A 22,105-nucleotide genomic window follows, 5' to 3' on the forward strand; every position below is an offset into this window, starting at 1 on the left:
GCGCTTTTATATATGAAAATGTGAGGGGGTCATGGGAGATGAAATAAGCTAAGCTCCGTCTTAATTGGTCGTGCCTCTACACCGCTTTGCGCTGCACTTAAGTGGTAGAAAAAGATAAAGGAGATGCGGAAAGGAGGTTACCTTTTAGGTGACCAGGGCGCTGATTGGCTCTGGACCAGTCGGAACAAGAAGAGGCTACTCCTCTTCGCGTCTCTTCTACTTCTTGTTACAGTTTTTTCCCTTTACTGTTGTTGCTGGAAGTTTGCTCCTTTCCGCAGCGCTGAAACGTCACGAATTGCTAGTTTATAGAACACATGTTTTCCGAAAAATTTTTGCAGTTGCGAGACTACAAACACAGCCGTTGTTTTTGATACACCTTCTCCTTCGAACTTATCTTCTTGCTTGGGAGGAAGGTCTGGAAAGGAAGACGCCATTGTCAAGGGCTGCCTTGTCAAGCCACTTTTTTTCTGCCACCCTTTCGAGGTCACGCGAGCGCTCGGGCTTCAGGACGTGCCCGACCCGCGCCCATGATCTGAACGGCTTCGGTCGTCGACGTGAGTACATCAATTCGCCGAATCCACGCTCTTATAAAAAGTGGCCCAGCAACATGAAAATTAAAATGCATGTTTTGTTCGGCAGGGCAGCACCCTGACTCGGGCGTTTTTCTCGCAGCCAGGCAGGAGATGGGCTACGACGTAGTCAGGTTCCGCGGCGATGTCGACGAGGAGCTCATCTGTCCCATCTGCTCGGGGGTGCTCGAAGAACCCTTGCAGGTACGCAGCTGTCGCAGCTCTTTATTTTTTTCCAACACTTCAAAACAGGTTTATGTACAAGTTATTCTGCTAATTGCAGGTGCCTATGTGCGAGCACACCTTTTGCAGCCGATGCATCAAAGAGTGGATCAATCGGCAACCAACCTGTCCGGTCGACCGTATGCAAATCACAGTCGGCGACCTCAGGCCTGTACCTAGGATTCTGAGGAACTTGCTCTGCAGGTTGTTTTCATATTTTTTTTCAATATATTATTTTCAAATTGGTTGAAGCTATAAATGCAAAGTAAAACGACTAAAACAATAAAAATTTATTATTTTTCAGAACAATTTTTTCTCATTTTTTGTTTTTTATATTATCATTTTTCCTTTTTAACCATTGTTAAAATCTTTCTACTGTTATATGAAGCATTTATTGTTTTATATTTTCCTGTAAAAACTCTTGTTACATTTTCAACTTTTTAGGCTGGTGATTGCCTGTGACAACAATCGTTACGGATGCACCGTGGAGGTGAAGCTGGACGCGTTGTCCATCCACCTGGCCGAATGCGAGCACAACCCGACCAGGCCCGTCTCGTGCAAACAGGGATGCGGCCTTGTCATCCCGAAGGACGAGATCAAGGACCACAACTGCGTCAAGGAGCTGCGGTCGCTGATCCACTCGCAGGCGCAGAAGATTGGCGAGTTCCAGCAGGCCATCGCTGAGCAGAAGTTCCAGATCAACGAGCAGAAGCGCGAACTGCAGCTGTTGAAGGACTTCATGAGGGCCATGCGGAGTTGCAATCCGGCCATGAAGGCGCTTGCCGAGCAGATGGAGCGGGACGACGTTGTGCGATGGTCAAACTCTCTGACCAGAGCTCGCATCCTCCGCTGGGGTGGAATCATTTCCACACCGGACCCTGAGCTACAGGTAAAAATATCAAGCTTAAAATTATATATATTTTTCTTTATTAATTTTTATACTACTCAAATTATTTGAAACTCCTTCACTGGCTAGTTGATTAGATTATTCTTTCTTGATTTTTTTTTTTTATTATATTTTTTTATTGGTTTCATTTATGGTAAAATTAATTTTTGTAGTGAAGCGGAATTCCGAAGTCAGCCTGCAAAAATTTAAAATTTCTAAATTGCTCTCAATTTAACTAACTGACCATGAACTTTGGAGGAAAACATTGAACTTAACCTGCAGGTTCTAGACTTCATTAACTAAGTAAGCTCTCTACGTGATTTAATCCTTACAAAATCTACTTATAGGCTTCGGTGCGTCTGTCTTTGACGGAGTCTGGCTGCCCTCCTCATTTGATGGACGAGCTAATGGAGCATTCCCATGAGAGCAAGTGGCCGCGCGGTCTCAACTCTCTAGAGACGAGGCAGCTGAACAGGCGCCATTACGAAAACTATGTGTGCAAGAGGATTCCGGGGAAGCAGGCGGTGGTTGCGTTGCAGTGCGACAACTTCCACATGGGCGAGGACCTTATGATTGTTCCTGGACTTGTGATGATATTCGCCAACGGTGAGTTCAATTTTCATTTTCTAAATTATTTATTTGAATATTTTATCTTGAGGTGGAGTGAGAAATTTTCAAGTTTTGAGATTTTGGTCTAAATGTTTGATTTATTTCTACATAGAGCTACAGAAGTTATATAAAATGATTGAATTAATTATTTTTTAACTTAAAAACTTCCCTTTTAAATGTTATTTAATAATTAAAGATTTAAGATTTGAAATAATTTAATTATCCTTTTTATCCTCTCATTAAATTAGTTCAAATCTTTGTGCTTTCTTAATTAATTTAATTCTGATTAACTAATAATTCAAGTGGTATGACACGTCTTTTAAATTAAAACTTTCAAATAGGAAATATATTTGAACTAGCCTAGGGATTGCTGGGGATTGCAAATGCTAACCAATTTATTATTAAATTTATAAATTAAAATTATCAATAAAGTAGCATTTTTTCGCAATACAAACCTGAATTAAAAACAATACTCAAGCCGCAGTAAAATTGCGTAGTAACTTTAATTTTATCAATCCATTTCAAACAGTAAAATTTTGTCGTTTTTTCTTTAAATGTAGTGCCAAAATAATGTAGAACAACTGTTTTCTACTAAAAAAAATTCACATGATGGACTGTTCTAAAAGTTCATAAAAGTTTATGTTTTGAAATTTGTTGAGTTTCTTAAAATCAATTGTTTTTTAATGAAACAAAAGCTTATTTATCTACAAAGAAATTAATTAGAAAAATGATATCAGAATAAAAAATGAAAATGTGTGTCCTCAGGTTCTAACTTTGGACGTGGTCTGTTGGAGGATGTGACTGACTGATAAAAGCAATCTCGGTTCCGCAGGGTGCGCCAGCTGGAACACCCTGACCCCTAGGTTAAAGAAAGCAAGCGGTACTGGCACTCCGACAACACAAACCACCCCCTACCACCCCCATTAGCTTTTAACCATCATAATTCGATCAAAGTCCTTGACTCCAATCAAAATTAGATTTAAAATTTGCGTGAGCCAACTATTGATGTAATTGTCTTCCCTTCTTCTCTGGTTATGTTTTACACATTTATAATCATGTATTCCACTACAAGCGCAAAGAAATTGTTGCTTTAAGCTGTTATATTAATTACAACTAATTATTACTACCGGATAATTCCATTTATTTGCGGCCTCATGTGCATATCGAAAGCGATTTTCTGAGGCCCAAGTGAAGTGGCGCATTTAATTTCGCCCTAACTATCATTCCAACGCCTTTATAAATGCACAAACAACAATTATATTTCAAACCGCAAGCATTTAAAAGGTCTCTTAATTTTACTACGAATTAATTTTAAGATTTAGCAGGTGCTCCTGGCCTGTAGGTTGGATCTCGTTCTAACAGTCGAAGCTCTCGTTTGCACCCCAATTTTGAGTCAAATAACATATTCCCATGACCTTGGCCAGGAGCACCAGCTGGTATTAAAGAATTAGCTTAGCGGCGTAGAGTAACTGGGATTTATTGTTTCAACGAGGTTTTTCTCATCTGCCTAATGATTCAAATTGTATAGTTGCATTGATTTAATTACTTATCTTTTTTACAATTTTTTAAGTGTAATTCGGTCATGCAGCTTAAATCAATAAAGATTATGTTGGACAGGAAAATTTATTGTGCAATTATTTTTAATTTGTTCAAATAGTTCAATATCAACAAAACCTTCATTTTCTTCAGCAAATTCATCAAAAAATGTAAATGCCGCAATTGCATGTATTTTTGTTTTCTCATTTTAAATGTCGAGTGGAAAGTTTGAAATTTTACCAAATGCTTAGTTAGTGGGGCACGAGCTCCGGGTGACGTTGCCATGAACCTCAAAGTTGCTTAGCTTGACAAGACGCTCATTCACGACAAGATTTTTGATGCAACCAACAAACTGCCTGTCTTTGGTTTCGAATCCGCGCATGTTTGAATTACGATGGTTGCCTATGAAGAGTGGATGTGTTGTGTCAGTGGTTTGAGGTCCACTGCCAACTCCTGGGTCGGCTGAAATCTTGTCTACAGTCAGGGTTACCAGCGCCTTTGTCTTGATAACTATAAAAATTAAAATCATGTTAAAAAATATAAAGCAAATTTTAAAATTTTTTACTCTCTATGTTGTGCCACTGTCCATCACACAAGTAATATGTCTGAGGCGGAGTGAAGGTGGTCGAGAAAGCCTTCTTTCCATTATTCACACTAATCTTGACTGCACCATCAATCAACTGTAGGACAAAGTAGTCGCCTTTTCCGTGCGCAGACATGAGAATGCCGTTGGTGTTACGAGGACGAATGTCCAGTTTGACATGGATTTCAAGACCAACCCTGAACGGTTCAGCTGAAATAATATTTGTTTAAGAATGAGACCACTAAATAATTTTGCAAGTGTATACCAGTTTTAATGTATCCACCATCTGCAGAGAAGTACACTCCCTCCTCCACTTTTTCTGAGCAAGGAGACGTTCCAGACGAGAATGACAAATCTACCATTTTCTCGTTGCCCATCTTGAAGTTTCGCAAACAACCTTCAAATGTTCTGGTAACATTCTGAAAGATATTTTCATTGTTAAAAATCACATAGGTGAATTTAATCAAATTATTCATTACTGCTAAATTAGTCTTGGAGGTGTTTGCAATCTTATCGCTGATGCCGCCCAAATAGAAGGGTGGAGCGACGTTGATTGTGTTGGTGTTACCCTTGGAAGTTCCCTCGGCCTTGTCAACGTTGTCGATGACAAGCTTGCCAGTGGAGGACTTGCGGCTAAAAGCAACTGTGTGCCAATCACCATCATTGTAAACACCAGTGGATGTGACAAGTGATGGTCCCGAGCCACAGTTGAAACTGTAGAAGACCTTTCCATCCTTCATGTAGACAGCAATGTGATCAACTTGGTTCTTATCAGCAACATAGAAGATGACACCGTCGCCAACAAAAGTTTTAAATTCAATTGTGAAGTCAAACTTTTTCTTTAGCTGGCCTGGCACTGAATTATACTCTAGACGGCCGTATGGAACAAGACCTGGAAATTATTAAATTTTGTATAAATAAACGCCCAAAAATATTAATGATATATCACACCAAATCTAAGGCTATCCTCAGCAACGTCAAGATCCTTTGCTGGGTATCTGGGCAGCACACATTGAGCTGGTGGTGGTGTTGTAGGTGGCAAAGTGGTCTCGGGTTCTGGAGTGGTTGTTGGCGGTCTTGTTGGTTGAGGTTGCACTTTGTCTAAAAGTATTAGCGTATACTTGGTTAAGACATGGTTCACTCAGTATAGCTAATACTTACCGATTTTGCCTTCCTTCCCTGCTTCTGGTTCAACAGGCACTGCTGGGGCAGCGGTGCCGGAACACTTGCCAAGAACGGCGCCTGGTCGGTCAGTAGAGTTGGCAAAGTTGATGAAAACTCCATTGACGGTTGCATCGCCGAGGCAACCAACAAAGGCATTAGATGCTGCAACAACACCCGAAGGAGGACTGACGTCTGTCGGCAGCCCGCCAAAATACATGGTGCCCCATTTCAGATAAAGTTGCTGAGGGGGTTGCTCTGATGTGAATGTGTCATAGTCATCGATGTCCAACCTTTAAAAAAAGTAGTATTTAATTATTTTATAAATTAATTAGAAAGCATTCATGTTTAAATGAATTAATTAATTTTACTATTAGATTTTTAAGCCCCTGTGAAATCACAGATAGGCAATTTGCTCGGCAATTGGGTCATGCAGGTTGCCTACATACATTAATGTAATATATATTTTGTTCTCACCTGAGGGATTCAGAGCTGTGAGTTGCGGTAAGAACATGCCATTCACCGTCATTATATCTCGCATCAGAACTGAGTTCTTCCTTCTGGCTCCTGAGGACCAATTTCCCGTCGACCATGGACAACGAGAAGGTGGACTGCTGGTCCCTACTGGCGGCTAAATAAATAAGACCACTTTGGGCGCTCGAGCGGAGTTTTAATGTCAGTTGTAGGAAATTGTCAGAGGACGCATTTGGCCACCGAACATAGCCTGGTTGACGTTCGTCAAATGACACAATCGAAGCCACCTAGAAGAGTTATATCAGTAAAAATATAATTGCTCTCATTAATTTTAATAATATTTCACCTTTGAAGGACATCCAGGTGCAACTCCGAATGCCTTTGTCTGCGTCAAGTCAACTGGCTCACTGTCTAATTCTACATCATCAATGCAACCATCAAAGTCAACATTTGTTAATTCGGGGTAAGAATGCTGTCCAGGGAATCCACCGAAGTACATCTTTTCAGGCATCAGATTATCAGTTGAGGTAACAGGCGCCGAAAGGTCTCCTTCGATTTGTTGATTAATCTGCAAGAAAAAATAACAAGTTAGATTTAATTCATGATATTTTAGCTGAAAAATAATAGTATACCTTAACATTTCCGAGCTTCCTGTCTCTTGCAATCTCTACTGTATGCCACCTGCCATCATTATACTTGCTCTTGGACTCAACTTCCATGGGACCATCACCAAGATTTAGCTGTAATCATATGTACATTATTTCAATTAAAATGTTACTTAAAAAATAACCATTGTACCTGGGTAACAACCCTTCCTCGTCGCAGCTGTACAGCCAGGTAATTGGAACCAATGCCCATTAGGAAAAGCAGACCTTCCTCCCCGTAAGTCTTGAATTTAAAGGAAACAGCTGTCTGCTCTGGTCGGACGTACTGCTGAGCTTCAACTTCAGCATATCCTTCACCGTCAAAGCGAAGGCCTGTGCTTGTCTGTAGATTCACAAGCTTATCCCTGTGATAAAGAAATTAAATTAAGTTTATGTATTTTTATACAAATAAAAAAAACTATTTTAGAATAATTACCTTTCAATTGCCGCACGCTCATTATTAACAGCATCAGCAAAGTTCCATAGACCTACTGGAGTCTCGCCAATGACAAGTTCTTCCATCTGGCCTTCGAATGAAGAGTACTTGACAGCGTCCTGAATGTTGAATGATGATGGGTAGCCACCAACAAACAACTTAGACAAACTCTGGTCAAGATTGAGGATAGAATGCGTGCCGGTAAGTGCTTCGACCTTCTCGTACTTCAATTCTTTTCCTTCTAATCCCTCTTGGCGCACAGTCAGTTTGGCATTCTTACCAGTTCTAAAAGATTTTTAAATTTAATTTCAAAATTAAATATTAATCAATTCTCTTACCTCTCAATAATAATTTGGTACCACACATCATCAGCAACAAACTTCTCATTCACAATTCTCTGCGGGCCTGATCCCAAGTCAATCGTTAAAACAGGATAACCGTTTTCAATTTCCAGAGCAACAAAGTCATCCTGCATACAAAATAAAATTTTAAAAAAGTTATAAAATGGACATTTTGAAATATTACTGTCTTTGCCCTCTTGACCAAATTCTTGGTGCCAATTGCATTTCCGAGGTAGAGGACAAATCCGTTTGGTTTGTCGGTGCGCAAGTAGGTTGAGACCTTTGTAGACGTGGCTAACAATGCCAAGCCTTCAGGGTTCTTCAGTTCTAAAGTGGTATTTGGATAGAAAGTCACTCCAACCTTAATCCTGATGGATTAACATAAATATATGATTAAAATTGTTGTTTCCAAATAAAAGAGTAGAAATATTACCTATTTGCCAAATCACGAGCCTGAACAACTTGCTTTTTGAGTTCCTCGATCTGCAGGCCAACATCTTTGCCCTTCTCAACCAGACGCTCCTGCTCATTTTTCACAGTTCCAATCAACGTATTGATATCAGGCAGCACTTTGCTGACACGCTCGACTGAAAATAATATGTTAGCAATGCATTTGTCAAAAAATTAAATTAAGAAAAAAAATGACAAAAATATAAAAGGTGAAAAATTCAAATTCTATTACCATGAGCAGTGGACCCGTCAATTTTCTTTGCAGTGTCATCCATGCTTTTGGGGAGCTGACGTGCATCTTCCAGGTAGTCAGGCAAACGAGACTCCATGTCTTCAATGTTACCAAGTGCCTCTTGGGCGGCACGGTTTGCATCTTCGCTTCTCCTAATCGCCTCCCTAGTTTGTTCCGCAAGCTGAGCTGCATCACTTGGTGGCAGCGTCGCCAGCATTCGTCCAATGAGCTCATCAGTGGAAGCTGCCTGCTGATTCATGGTTCGCACTTCATCGACAGCAAACAGGGCATCATCCAACTGTGGACGTAGATCATCCTCTACCCTCTCGTGAGCTCGCCGCGCCCGCTCCAATAGTCCGTTTGACTTTTCTTTGTGCTCCAATGCTTTCTCCTCACTTCCCTCCGACTAAATAAAATGCAATAATTAAACAAACGTTACTTGTATATCACAAATAAAAAACCTTTTCAGCAGCATCAGTGGCAACCTCCCCTGCCTCCCTGGCAGCTTGCATAGCTTTTTCGATGGCGTCAGCTATGTTTTCATAAGCCTTGGCTGCACCGACGGCCACCTTTGACAAGTCTCTTGTGTCGGCCAACATGTCATCTAATTTTTGGGCCTGAAATTTTTAAAATGGCTATTAATTTTAATTCATTCAATGAATTTCATAGAAATGAATCCCAGATTTAGATAACTTCATTAATTTAATGAGCCAAGGATAAAGTAAAAATACAAACCCTCTCTTTAATCTCATCAGCATGGTCTTGCGCTTCCCTTGCTGGTTGATTTATATCATCGAGTTGCGACTCGGTGTCTGCATAACTGGCATTTAGTCTTGAAATAGATTTTCCCAAGTCATCATATGTTTCGCCTAGATTAATATATCCTTGAATAAATAAAATAAGCACAAATAAAAATATTTTATTACTGAATTTGTTGAAGTTATCTCGAGCCTCATTAAGCAGCTCCTCGCTTTGCTTATTTAGCTCTCTTGCATTCTCGAGCGCCTTTTCACCAGCCAAAGAAGAATTTTTGACCCGCTCAACTTTGTTTGAGAGACGATCACTCCTAATAATGTTTTGGTATATTAATAGTAATAACAGATAAAATTGTCTTACTTGGCTGCCAAGTTGAGATTCTCGTGTTCTTCAGCACTGTCAAATGTCTCGTCGGAGTGTTTCCTCAAATCGTCCAACTTTTTACCGAAATCCTCTACCTTTGTGCTGAGGTTCGACAGGGCCTCTGTTTGGCTAGCAACAGGAAGAGCAAACTGACGCATTCGTTCATGCAGCTCACGCACTTTCGCCAGAACTTCTTCAGCCTCCGTGCGACTGCTGCTCAGATCTTTTGCCTTTATTTCCTCAAGAATGGCCTCAGCCTCTTGCAGAGCTTGCAATGCTGCTTGGGGACTACCACCTCCGTCCAGACTGTACGCCAAGTCGTTCACCTCCATAACAATGGTTTGTGCATGAATGACAGCCTGGTTGACCAATTCTTCCACATCAAGAGCCTCCATATTCATTTTGTCGCCGTTCAGCTTTTCTGCGTTGGTTTGTGCATATTGACTCTAAAAATTTTAATTTTTCGTTTCATTCTCAAACTAAGTGGTGTTATTGATTCTCTTACTCGGCGATGGATAGAGCGGTAATCTTGCTCCAAAGATTCCACGTCATTTTGCATAGGGGTCAAGTTAACCTTATCAGGGTTGAGAGTTACAACTTTGGGTTTCAGATCAAAGACAGACTCATTGATGTAGATCAACCTCTGCGTTGTAAAGTAGCCCATAGCAACCGTCTAGAGAAATTTTTTCATTTTAAAATACACTAAACAAAAAACTATATAGATTTAATTACATTAAATTCATCCATAACTGGATCAATCGCTAGCTGGAGTTTATCAGTGACATCAAGCAGGTTGTCAATGCAAGTGGTGCAACCAAAACAGCCCTGGTCAGGAATAAGCACCCACCTGTGTGGGCAGTGGTCACACTTTTCACCTTCAACACCGGTCAGACACTCGCACTGGCCTGTTTGAGGGTTGCAGCCAACACCACGAGAGAAATTCGTGTTGCATCCACAAGCTAAGAATAAAGAAATTTAAATTAGTTTGATAGTTAAATTTTAAGAAGATATGTTTTGAAATTTAAATTGAACATTTTTATAAATAATTTAATTAATTTAAAAGAATATGGTAAACATACTGATGCATCCTTCGGGACTATAATTCCAAAATCCTGGTGCGCACCTATCACATTTCTGGCCTGCAACACCGGGTTTGCACTGGCACTGTCCTGTTTTGTCGTCACACTGAGTCGACTCTGATGCTTCGCCACAATTACACAGAGTACAGCCCTGGAAATTTTGAAATAACATTTTTTCTTGTAGGAAAATACAAATTTTACCTGACGAGAATCAAAGTTCCAATGGTCGTAGTTGCATCTATCGCACTTGTCACCAACAACATTTGGCAGACATTCGCACTGCCCAGTGTAGCTGTCACAGTGCTCTGTACCACTCTCATTACAATCACAAGCTAAAAAAAAAATTTAAGCTTTGTTACAACTTGGGAGTTATTTTTATCATACTCTGGCAATCTTTAAGTTCTACGGCGTCACCAAAGAAGCCAGGCCTGCAAATCGAGCAGGCGTCACCAGCAGCATTGTTGAGGCAGTTGATGCATTTGCCAGTCATGGAATCACATGATCCCGGATCATTCGAGTCAATGTTGCCTGAGCACTGGCATGGTTTGCAGTAATCACCTTCGACCTCAGGTCTGCCATAAAAGCCAGAGGCACATGCTTCACAACGAGGGCCAGCATAGCCTGGCTTACAGTCGCAAGCAATCCAAGCGCCGTCGTTAGAAACGTTACAACCAGTAGCAAAACTGTCAAATAAAATAATTTTTCTTTTTTTGTAAATGGCAAAAGATAAAGTTTACTTGTTGGAGGAGATTGGTAGAGGACACGCGCAAATAAGGCAGTCTGATGGAAGACCAAAAGTGGCATCACCGTGGTAACCAACTTCGCACATTTCGCAGTGGTCGCCGGCAGTGTTGTGCTTGCAGTTCTAAATTTTCAAGATTTATTAATATCAGTTTTGAAATTCTCAAATAAAAAGAAAGATAGACTCACAATGCAGACGCCAGTGACTGGGTCACAAGTATCTGCATGGCCATTGCACATGCAGGGTGTGCAGAAACCTCCGTAGGGTCCAGTTTGAGCACGGAAATATCCAGGGGAGCAGTCCTCACATGAGAGCCCCTGGTAGTTAGGTGGGCAGGCACACTCCTCAACATCAAGAGCGCTGTAGTCCAGGTCGGCGGCATATTCGGGAGACACGCCAATGTCCATTGTCACATTATCCAATCTGTAATAAATTATTTTACATGAATTGTTTTCCTTCAAAACCTCTAAAAAATTTAAGAAAGAAAAAAATAATTGATTTTAGTACCTGGCTTTGATGGTTGAATTCCAGTACGTCGCTCTTATATAAAGACCAGTTAGTGTGTGGAGAACTTGCATGAGCTGCTCTCTTGTAGCCGGAGCACCACTTTGCAGTTGGAAATTTTCCTCCAGCAATTGCACTCTGTGTGACCAGAACTGCGCTCCAGCAGGTTGCTCCACGCTGAAATGCATAAGTTCGATGCCGGCGCCACGGAGAATCACATCGGCTGCGTGAATGGCCACCCCTAAAACCAATAAAATATATCTTTTTTATTGTACACATAATTAAATGTTTATCGAAATTTTACCAGAGATTCCACTGTTGTAAAGGATCATGTAGTTGAGCTGACCACCATAAGTATGTAATTTCTTGCCAAGGTAATCCTCTGGTGCGACGAAAAATGCAATTTTGTTCAGCAATTCTTCGGGAGCAAAATCTGCTACCACTGCGTATTGCGTATAGTTCAGCTCAACTTCAATTGGCTCAACTTCGGCATCTGGGAGCACGCTGGCAATGGTCCATCCATCCATTTGCATTTCCTATTAATTGATTTTATTTATATGTACACAAAAATAAAAAATGTAAAAATTACTAACAGGGGTGTAATAGAGACCAGAGGAAGAGCAACGAGATGCTTTTCCAAAGCAGAAACACTTGCTACACCCTTCGGGGTTGGACTCCTTTAGATTGAACGTTCCATCGATGCAGTATTCACAAGAGTTTCCTTGGACATTATCTTTGCAGTGACATGCTGCTGTACTCTAAAATAAGCGATGACAACTAATTAATTTTTTCTTCGCTCTAACCTTAAAAACATTCAAAGAATTGAATTTATTATTTATACCTGGTCGCAGATCTCTGGCTTGGTTCCTCGGAGATCACAGTTGCATTGGTCGCAATAAGGGAAGTAATAGTGCCCAGCCTCACAATGATCACAAGTTCTACCCACTACATTTTGCTTGCAGCTACATTGATAGTTACATTTTTATTAAATCATTGCAGGGAGAATTTTAACAAAATTCTCTTACTCGCAAAAGCCAGTCTCCAAATCGCACTGCAAGTTTCCACGGTTGACACCAAAGCGGTTGCAATCACACTCCTCGCAGCCAATAATTGGATCAAAACCAAATGTGTATGCCTCACACTGGTCACACTTCTCACCAGTGACTTTGGATGGGCAAATGCAAGCACCTGTAAATAATTTTTGTTCAAGTTATTTATATAAAAAATATTATAAAAAAAAAATGTGTTTAAATTTAAATAATTTGGATTAATATTAATTGTACCTGTCTCGGCATCGCAAAGGGCAGTTGAAGGGCAATCGCATTTTTTGCAGTCTGGGAAGCCAAAGAAGCCGGTCTTGCAAGCCTCACATTTCCTACCGATCACGTTCTCACGGCACTGACACTGGCCGCCAAATTTGTCACATTCAAAGCTGAGTGACCCGCTGAAGTCACAATTACAAGGTAAAGCGCCGTTGTTAAAATCAGTGGTCAGTGAAAATACAGCATCACGACAGAAACCTTAAATAATAAACTCTTACAAATAAAGCAAAAGGTTATATTTTTAGAAGTTAAACTTGCCAGTTGTATTCGAGTCAACGTGGAAGTTGTTCTTGCCACACTGAGAGATAAATACACCTGTCTGGTCAAGAGAATCTTCTTGCAGCACTTCAGGACTATATTGATCGGCAGGAACAACAATAAAGTAGTCGAGCCATAGCCCTTTCCCTGGTTGGTCCTATAATATATATAATTTTTATTTTATTTTAGGGATAAATTTTTGGAGACTTTAATACCCGAAGCGTAAGATGGAAGTTTTGTGTGAGCTGGAATTCATGATTTCCGTCATGTTGTTTAATCAAAGCTCTGCAACCCGAGTTAGACGGACAATGAGTCACTGCCAACTTTGACTCATACATTTGACCATTATGCACTAGTCCCTCAATCTCAAACTCTAAAAAATTTTATTAAAAAATGAATCCAAAATTCAATTCAGACAAAGCTTAATTTTACCTGGGAAATCCGGTTGATAGAAGTGTACGATGAACACATATTTGCCCTCCTGAGGCACCTGACCAGCAATATCAATAATTTTGTCACCCAAGTAAACAAGAACGGCGTCAGGGTCCACAATGTCGGACGGCAGCTCAGTGGCCACCAGATCCTGATTATCCTGCTCAAATTCAATCCTCTTCGACGAGGGTGGCAGAGGATATGTGGCTTGCAGGCACTTGCCATCTTTACGCACACAAGCAGCCTTTGGCTTAATATAGTCAATGTGCCATTTTTCAAGTGGAATAGCCACAACACTGTGCAGGGCAATGCTGGTATCATTGTCCTCTGCAGCCTAGTAAAATTATTGAAAAAAAAATAATGAGCAAAATTTGTAGATGACGGTGATTTACCTTCAAAACAACACTTATTGAATTTGAGTCAAAGTTGAAAACTGCCACCTTGCCATCTGTGTCTGTAACAGCCTGGCGACAAAGAGTTGTGTAGCGGCACTGATACAAGACTACTTTGCCATTATCACGACCTAAAAAATTTGTATTAAAATTTATTCAAAAGCTTATTTCACTATTCATAAATTCTATAAGTTATTTTCCCAGTCCTACTTCCTACTTCTAAAAAACTTTTACCTGTTTTTGTGCTAGTCTCAACAAGAAGGGTGGATGGCTCAGAATCATCATCTGCTGAGAAGTAGTTCAGGAGAAGGACGTACTTTCCTGGTTTTGTAACACGTATCTCCAAATGAACCTCTTCTTGGTCAGCATTAATTAGAGGAAAATCACCAGTAAGACCAAGTTGATCAAGTTGCTAGAGAAATAAAATTATGGTTTTTTAATTTTTTCAAGCTAAGAAACTCAAATTATTAATACATAAAATTTTTTAAATTAAATAATTATTAAAACAAAAAAAAATTATTTTGAAACCAATGAGATGTTTTGTAAAATTATTTAACTCACAGCTTCGTCAGTAAAGAATATCTTCATTTGCTCCCTGAAGCCATTATTATCCACAAATCCAGCATCACCGCTAACAACGTCAAAACGATTGCAGCTCGGATACCTAGTTTTGTAAAAAAAAGTTTTGTTCAAAATGTTGAATTTTTGCCCAAAACGTGAAAAAATTGAATTTAAAGAAATATAAATCACAAACCTATAGTGAGTGCAAAGTGCTTGATTAGCAAGCAAGCAGGGCTTGTTTGCACTGCTGACTAAAATGTTGGCCTCGTAAAAGGCAGAAGGGAGCAGAACAAAGTAGTCAAGGAAAATGTTGGCCTTGTCAATCTTCGTATGCACCTGCCAGTTTCCTGGGTTCATGACCAGATGAGATGGAATTCCACGAACAGGGTCAGCAACAGTAACAAAGTCAGGCTCAGAAGTTGGTTTGAACAGTACTTTGAAGGACTGCTCCACGTCTGTTCCGGCTATGTTATCCGGCTTGACGGTCACATAGCCAACAACTGGTTCCGGATTACGATTGACATACCGGAGCACCATTCGATAAAGAGAGGGCCTCTGAATTGGGACCTCATGGACGATTTCATTCTGCAGCTGGGAGAAGACGGCATACCCTTTCCAGGAAAATTCAGGGAACTCGTCGTCGCTGTATGCAAAGCGAACTTGCGAGCCAGAGGGTGTTCGACCATCTTCAGCTTCATGCTGGAGTTGATATAAAGTTGGAAAGTAGTGCATTTGGAGCGGCTCATCACAAGTTCGGCCAGAGACACGGGGCTGGCACAAACATTGGCCAGTTGCTTTGTCACAAATGCTATTCACAGAACCACCAATGTCACAAGCGCAATCTGCAAATTGAAAAAAATTATGGATCGATATTTTTATTTTACCTATTGAACTTAAATTTAATGCTGACATCAACAGCTTTTTATGAAACTGATTATTTTAGGGAAAAATGAATTCAACACAAACCTGTGCACCCAAAAAGATTATTTTCAATCAAATCATAGCTTCCGTCAGCGCACTCGTCGCATCTTCTGGATGTGACTGACGGTTTGCACACACACTGCCCGCTTTTGGTGTCACATACTCTGATGCCACCCACAGTTCCAGCAACATTGCACGAACATTCCTCGCAACCCTGATTTTCTCAAAAATTAGCTAAGTTCAAGAAAAGTTGATTGATCAGAAAATTACCTGTGGGTTAGCTGCCTGCAGGTTCCAGAAGAGTGGTCTGCACTCGTTGCAGATTCGTCCCTGAACTCTATTTTTGCACTCGCAAAGCTCACCAGCAGGTACGGAGCCGCAACCTTGGAAGGTCTGTGTTACACCAGCAGGGTCGCAATTGCACTCCTCGCAGATGGGGAAGTTGTAGAAACCTTCCTTGCAACGTTCACATTGAATGCCGTCAAAGTTCTTGTGGCACTGGCAAATTCCTTCATTGTCGCAAGAAACGCCAATCGACCCACTTCCGTCACAGTTGCAAGCTTAAATTTTATTCATGCGCCATAAGATATTAATTAAAATTATGAACCAGAAAAACTAACCTGAACATTCAGGGTACTTGTAATATCCAGGATTGCACTGGTCGCAGGTTCTTCCAGCAAAGTTGCCCTTACACCGACACCTGCCATTGTTGGTATCACATACGTCTGAAGTGCTGCCATTATTACTGCAACCGCAAGGTCTGCATTCAGGGTAGCCATAATAGCCTGGCTTGCATTGGTCGCAACGAGCGCCTCCATAACCTTCCTTACACAAGCACTGGCCTGAATCCTTATCGCAAATTCCAGGCTCGGTCCCTTTGTTATCGCAGTTACAGTATTCGCAATCGGGATAACCATAAAAGCCATCCTAAAGAAATGAAAATATTAAAAATTAAACCAAAAACAATGTTCATTTAAGTTATCGCAAAACTGAAGACTATTAATTAATTTTATTGAACATTACAAATTTGAATTACACAGAATTACACATAAAATTGATTTCTGTGTTACCTGACAGACGTCACATGCTCGTCCTCCGTAGTTGTTCTTGCAACTGCATTGACCAGAGCCAACGTCACACACGGGAGACCGCGAGCCAACAGAGTTACATTCGCATCGTACACAATTAGGGAAGTCGTAATAGCCCTCGGCGCACTGGTTGCAGAAGCTGCCGGAGTAGCCCTGTTTGCAAGGGCACTGGACGCCGTCTGTTCCGCGAGTGGCCTCACATTGTCCCTCCCGAGTGCCATTAATGTGACACTCGCAGGGTTTGCATTCAGGGTAGCCGAAATGACCAAAACTGCATCGGTCACAGTTAGGTGGCTGGAATTCGGGTTTGCACTCGCATTGGCCATTTCCTTCTTGGCAATTGCCAGTAGCATAGAAATAATCGCACTGACAAGCTAGAAGAACATACAAATTTTATAAATAAAATCTTTGGGATGTAATTAAAACAAATTTAAAAATTATATGCTAAAATTTTCAAATATTACAAAGAGAAATTAAAACAGAAAAGAAAACCTACGTTGGCAGACGTTTGTGTCATTGAGGAAGACGCCATATGGCCTGTAGTACCCTTGCTTGCAACGGTCACAGTTGTTGCCTTCAGTGTTGTCTCGGCAATTTTGACAAACACCACCACCCTCATAACGGCCGTGGATGTCAAGTGACTCCTGCATTTTGTCAACTTCAGCGTCATACTCGCACTCATCGCTATGCCCAAAGCAGTTACACGCTAAACAGATATATCTTTTTTACCTTATAAAAATAAAACATTGGAAATCTTACGTTCGCACTGGAAAATCTGGAAAGCTTTGGACTGGCGCCAGGCTTTTTGCACAAAGCCTGGACAGCACTGCTCACACTGAGCGCCACAAGTGTTGTGCTGGCAGCGGCACCGCAGCTGGTAAGGGTCGTTCGGATCAGTGATGTCACAAGTGTCGGCGTGGCCGTTGCACACGCACCGACCTCCAATGCTGATGTCTTTGATCGAATAGAAATACTGAAATTCAAATTTAAAATATATACAAATTTAAGAATAAAATCAACTTTTAATAAGTTAAAATGAAAAATTGAATTTAATTTATGTAGTTAAACGAGTGGCAATAATTCACAATACAAACAAATAAAATGAAAATACCCTTCTTGTAACAGTGGGGTCTTGTCGTTGGACAACAGACATGAGATGTCCAAGCAGCGTTTTCGTTCGCAGTAGACGCAACCTAATATTGGTGGCTCTGCTCCATTCTTGCAGCACGGTCGAGTTAAAGTAATCATTGGCAGATGGTCTGTTCTTAACAATAAATGCGACCATCTGAAAAAATTCAGTTTTTAATAAAAATCAAGTTCAAACACATTTTTTATGACAAACCTCGCCGCCTTCCAGAGGCACGACTTTGGAAAACTGCGTGTCGCAGATAACCGAGTCGTCTCGGGTGATGGGCTGGAGACTCTCTTTGCCAAAGTACTGTTCACAGTCGCTGTTGAGTTATAAAATTGGGTTTTCGACAAGTCTTTTCTGGTTTGATACTAATTTTACCTAGGAGTGTCGGCAAAGTATTGCCACGGTTTGTAAGACAATCCGTTGTCCACAGACCGCTCCAGAGCCCAAACGCCGGGACGTGGAGAGTTGGCCATTCTGATAAACACATAGGCGATATGGAATTCCTAAATAAAATATAAATACTTCATTAAAATCCAGCAAATAATTTTACATACAGATAGTTTAAATAATAACCGAGGTTAATTTTCCTATTTTCCGTCTATATATTTTCCCAATTTTATTTCTCACATCTTTTAGTAAATTTTTATTGCAATCATTCACATCTCCATTGCAGTAGAATTTAATTTTTACGAATCATTTAGTTCAAAGGTTCATATTTTATTTAACATTCATAGCTCAGAGACTTTCAAAAGAATCAAAATTTATTGCCATCTCTAAAAAATATCATTGAGCTGCTAAAAAAAAGCGAAAGCATTCGTTAACGGAGGCAGGATGAAGGCATTCCCATTGATAAGAAATGCTGCAGAGGAGGTCGCCCACACACTGTTTCCCTTTGAACAGAGGCGGTCCTCTATCTGCCCTGAACACATTGCGACCAGCTTCCGGCGGCGGGGCCGGGATGATAACCAAAAATCGATAAGGCGCTAATAAGAGAGGATTGTCAATGAGAATATTAGGCTGAGAAGTCAAAAATGAAACTGGATCAGTTTTATTAATCTTTTGTGTATTGACTTGATGTAAGATGTTGTGTATTTCATGTATCTGAATGGAGAATAAATAAATAAATACTTTGATAATTTTTAAAACAAATATTTTTAGGTTTCAGTTCACCAAAAGTTATCAAAAGCTGCAATATATTATTTGAAAACTATAATTGAACTAGTCCATGATTTAAACTTTTACACGTTCTAAATAAACTCTCTTTTTGAGCAGAGAAGCATTTGGACGGAGTGTATATTTTGGATATTTTGTTCATCCAAAGTGGGGTGTGTTAGTCTCCGAGTCCGATTCCCACAGGCCAAGCTACATGTGTTCGCCAGATGAGACACACAATGAGAAAAGCGTCGGCGTCCACATCTGGCAATATACAGAGCATCATATAAGCCTTACGAGAACTTTGGCCGACGCTTTTTGCCCTCCCCATTATATCTGGCACTTTACACAAGCACAGGAAAGGAAACGTTGGCAGTGGCGAGAAGAAAATATAACTACACAGGATGAAAATGCTACAGTTTGGAATTATTTTTATTAATAATCACTTGCAGATAGTATAATTTAACATTCCGCAGGATAAATAAATTTTAGAAAGAAATTAAATTAATTGAGAAAAATATTTTGTTTATATATCCTCTCGATTATTTTTTGTCCCCCTCAAAATACTTTATTTTTGTTTTCCACTAACAAGCTAGTAGCGCTTAAAAAAGATAAACGCGTGATGTGAAAAGAATAGAGGGCTCCGTTTCAAGGGAAGCTGCTGCTCTCGCGTTTTTTGCTCTGAACCATTCGGCAAGTGTCTCTCAATTATAATTACAGCCAGCAGCGATGACGCAACGCCAAAAGGGCAGATGCTGCGCCAAGTGAATAATTTGCGCGCCCATCAAAATGCGTGTGACACAAGAAGCGCTCGACTCTAATTCCGCAACTGCTAATTTCCATATAATGGTTATCAAACAAATAATGCTGACCTGTCCGAGATCGATGGTCAAGTTGACCTCGTTGTACTTGGCACCCCTGGACAGGGGCGGACTTTGCCACCAACGAGTGGTGCCGTCGATGGCGTACTCGGCAGGGTGCCACCTCGCGGGAACAGCAGGGTCGCAGAAATCGCATGCCTGCAAACATCAAATCATTCATAATTCGGTGAATATTTTGTTAAAAAAATTAAAACATTTGAATTCACTCATTACTTAAAATTTAAATTTTTATGCATTTAAAATTTAAGATTTACATTACGTAGTAGATTTTGGAAATTTTATTTACTAAGCTTGTTCAATTCTACAAAGAGAGTATCTAATATACATAATCATTGTAATAAAAACATGCGAAAATGAAAGGACAAAATTCCAAATTTTAAATCTAGAAGTCATTTTATGAGTAAAAATTTAATTCTTTGGTATTTTAATTAGAGTTGATTGATTGAAATGAAAATAGAAACCTATTCGAAAGCATTTATATAAAATTTAGGGGACCTATTTTGTCACCATTTTTGCAGAAAAACTAAGAAAAAAACTAAAATTTAAATTGAATTAGAAAAAAATATAAACAATTTTGTTTTTGCCTTACAGGAATTTATCAAAATAAATTAAATGTATTTCTAAAAGATCAAAATATATTGCATGAGTGACCTTTGAACAGTGGCTCTGTTTGCTCAAATATATAAGTCGGGCAGGCAATATTTTGTATCTTACAATCAAAAGTAGAAGTCAAGAGAGCCAAAAGATCAGGAAGGCCGTTATCTTTAAATTTTACATTTGAACTCCGGCCTCTGACAATCCTAACAACCAAAGATTTGTCTCTCACCATGACTGCACCAAACAGATCTTGCAAGCTTGGAAAAGATTAATTAAAAAAAAATATCTCGTCATATTTTGTACATTAATTCTTACTAAACAGGCAGGAATTTGATATAGGATTTGTTTGTACTATCGACTGTTACAAACTAGAAAAAATGATCTACTTAAAAAAAATGATTACATAAATTTGAATTGTATCAACACCCAAATGTACAAATTGAAAAAAAAAAATCAAAATTCAAGATGATTTATAATAGATTGATTTTGGCATCGCACAATTCAATATTTATCACAAAATCGTTTACGTACCTGTCCGTGGATGATATTCTGGTTGTCCTCGGTGGTCGCGCCGACCAGCTTGCAGTACAATTCAGGAGGGTTGGTGTCACCGCAAGTGGCTGTTGCCGAAATTCGTCGGCCCTCGGCGAGATTGAAGTACGGTGGTGTCAGCAGTTCACCTGCCGCCCAGTGGCCGCAGGCGGCCAAAACGGCCACCACGAGCCACCCGTGCATATTCTAGGGGTGCACTGTAACCCTTAATGTTTTGATTCGTCTTTCACTCCTTTCCCTGCTCTGTCCTCGCGTGCAGCGAAGGCTCTTCTGCCGATTTGCTGCAGCGGGAGACGAGAAACGAGAAAGGGATAATGTTTTTGGGAAAGACCGGTGGAGGGGAGCGTTTGGGATGAAGGGAAAGAATGAATGAGTGGGGCTGGGGCTGCTGCTGAAAGAACCATAATAAATACGACATTGAAATTTTTAATAATATTGTTAATAATTTATTGGAATTGAATATAAAAATAAATTATTTTTATTTGCAGAGTGGATAATTTTGTAGACCTATAAGTAAAATATTATTTTTTTTCCGATAAAAAAAAACGCATAATATTTAAAATTTTATAAATAATTTATAATTTTCAGAAAAATTGTTTAAATTAAAATCTTAACTTTTTGTTTTAGAACTTACAACTTTCTTTTGGTTTTTTTTACACATAAAAATAAAAACAAAACAGTTTTTTTTAATTAAAAAAAATCACAATAAAATAAATTGTGATGAAATTTTTCATGGGAAGAAGTTGATACATGTCAGTGATAAAATTGTTTTTTTGTACCCTATTGATTTTTTTTGTATTACATAATATGTATTAAAAAAAAGCTCTAATATTTCTTGCTTTTGAAATAGATTAATAGAGTCACAGACATACCAAATCTGCCGATAGAGCTTTTTTAAATAATAAAATTTTCAACAAATTATTTTGGTATGCTTAATAATGCTCACTACAAATCTAAAATCCGCTAAAATCTAAATGATTTTTTCAATTAATTTGAAGTCTATTCTAATCCTATTATTTATAACCTTATCATTTTGGTTAAAATGGTTTCAAATATTTAAATACTTCCCTCTTTATTTAAATAAATTTACAGATCATATGTTTAAATAAAATCAATTCACTGTGAAATATTACGATTTATACCAGATATTTAATTAATAAAAGTATACAATCAAACTTGTTAATAGTATCAGAACATATTTTGATTTGTTTAGATCTAAAAATCCAA

The 22,105-nt window shown here is 39.4% G+C and overlaps 2 protein-coding genes across 3 annotated transcripts; one reads left to right on the forward strand and one right to left on the reverse strand.

The window, feature by feature from the left end:
* Positions 1-145: 145 nt before the first annotated feature.
* Positions 146-3,908, forward strand: LOC132197327 (E3 ubiquitin-protein ligase NRDP1). Of its 2 annotated transcripts, none has more exons than XM_059620555.1 (6): positions 146-554; positions 645-773; positions 853-995; positions 1,236-1,680; positions 2,025-2,283; positions 3,052-3,908. In XM_059620555.1, exons 2-6 carry the CDS (start codon positions 684-686, stop codon positions 3,093-3,095), a joined length of 981 nt encoding a protein of 326 aa, XP_059476538.1. In that variant the 5' UTR covers positions 146-554; positions 645-683; the 3' UTR covers positions 3,096-3,908. The 2 variants fall into 2 exon arrangements, with proteins under 2 accessions (XP_059476538.1, XP_059476537.1); XM_059620554.1 differs by having other exon boundaries at positions 149-554; positions 640-773.
* LOC132197325 (laminin subunit alpha) lies at positions 2,394-21,153 on the reverse strand. The gene is made up of 50 exons (XM_059620551.1): positions 20,858-21,153; positions 19,721-19,867; positions 18,072-18,199; positions 17,904-18,012; positions 17,673-17,846; positions 17,321-17,534; positions 17,058-17,267; positions 16,544-16,935; positions 16,094-16,400; positions 15,744-16,033; positions 15,519-15,687; positions 14,746-15,394; positions 14,553-14,655; positions 14,226-14,403; positions 13,992-14,122; positions 13,600-13,933; positions 13,383-13,540; positions 13,168-13,324; positions 12,871-13,107; positions 12,613-12,775; positions 12,429-12,549; positions 12,181-12,345; positions 11,892-12,123; positions 11,591-11,828; positions 11,272-11,506; positions 11,079-11,206; positions 10,726-11,024; positions 10,543-10,673; positions 10,342-10,492; positions 9,995-10,221; positions 9,768-9,935; positions 9,260-9,708; positions 9,070-9,209; positions 8,879-9,012; positions 8,605-8,760; positions 8,144-8,549; positions 7,895-8,048; positions 7,646-7,829; positions 7,459-7,589; positions 7,121-7,405; positions 6,839-7,049; positions 6,673-6,780; positions 6,387-6,608; positions 6,044-6,327; positions 5,567-5,859; positions 5,357-5,506; positions 4,885-5,297; positions 4,671-4,824; positions 4,388-4,615; positions 2,394-4,332 (listed from the first exon to the last, which is right to left on the reverse strand). The coding sequence occupies exons 1-50, from the start codon at positions 21,059-21,061 to the stop codon at positions 4,070-4,072; spliced, it is 10,914 nt and encodes a 3,637-aa protein (XP_059476534.1). The 5' UTR covers positions 21,062-21,153; the 3' UTR covers positions 2,394-4,069.
* Between the last annotated feature and the right edge of the window lie 952 nt (positions 21,154-22,105).

The sequence above is a fragment of the Neocloeon triangulifer genome, unplaced genomic scaffold (genome assembly GCF_031216515.1).
Source record: "Neocloeon triangulifer isolate White Clay Creek 2 clone unplaced genomic scaffold, ASM3121651v1 ptg000012l, whole genome shotgun sequence".
In the NCBI taxonomy this organism is placed as follows: domain Eukaryota; kingdom Metazoa; phylum Arthropoda; class Insecta; order Ephemeroptera; family Baetidae; genus Neocloeon; species Neocloeon triangulifer.

What these genes read in the sequence shown, in the direction of transcription:
- LOC132197327 (XM_059620555.1), top strand. Translation starts at nt 684, where the DNA reads ATGGGCTACGACGTAGTCAGGTTCCGCGGCGATGTCGACGAGGAGCTC. An exon ending in CTGAGGAACTTGCTCTGCAG is followed by an intron (nt 996 to 1,235) that starts GTTGTTTTCATA and finishes TCAACTTTTTAG; the next exon opens with GCTGGTGATTGCCTGTGACA. An exon ending in CACCGGACCCTGAGCTACAG is followed by an intron (nt 1,681 to 2,024) that starts GTAAAAATATCA and finishes ATCTACTTATAG; the next exon opens with GCTTCGGTGCGTCTGTCTTT.
- LOC132197325 (XM_059620551.1), bottom strand. Translation starts at nt 21,061, where the DNA reads ATGCACGGGTGGCTCGTGGTGGCCGTTTTGGCCGCCTGCGGCCACTGG. An exon ending in TTGGAGACTGGCTTTTGCGA is followed by an intron (nt 12,550 to 12,612) that starts GTAAGAGAATTT and finishes CTATCAATGTAG; the next exon opens with CTGCAAGCAAAATGTAGTGG. An exon ending in TACCAAATTATTATTGAGAG is followed by an intron (nt 7,406 to 7,458) that starts GTAAGAGAATTG and finishes AAAATCTTTTAG; the next exon opens with AACTGGTAAGAATGCCAAAC.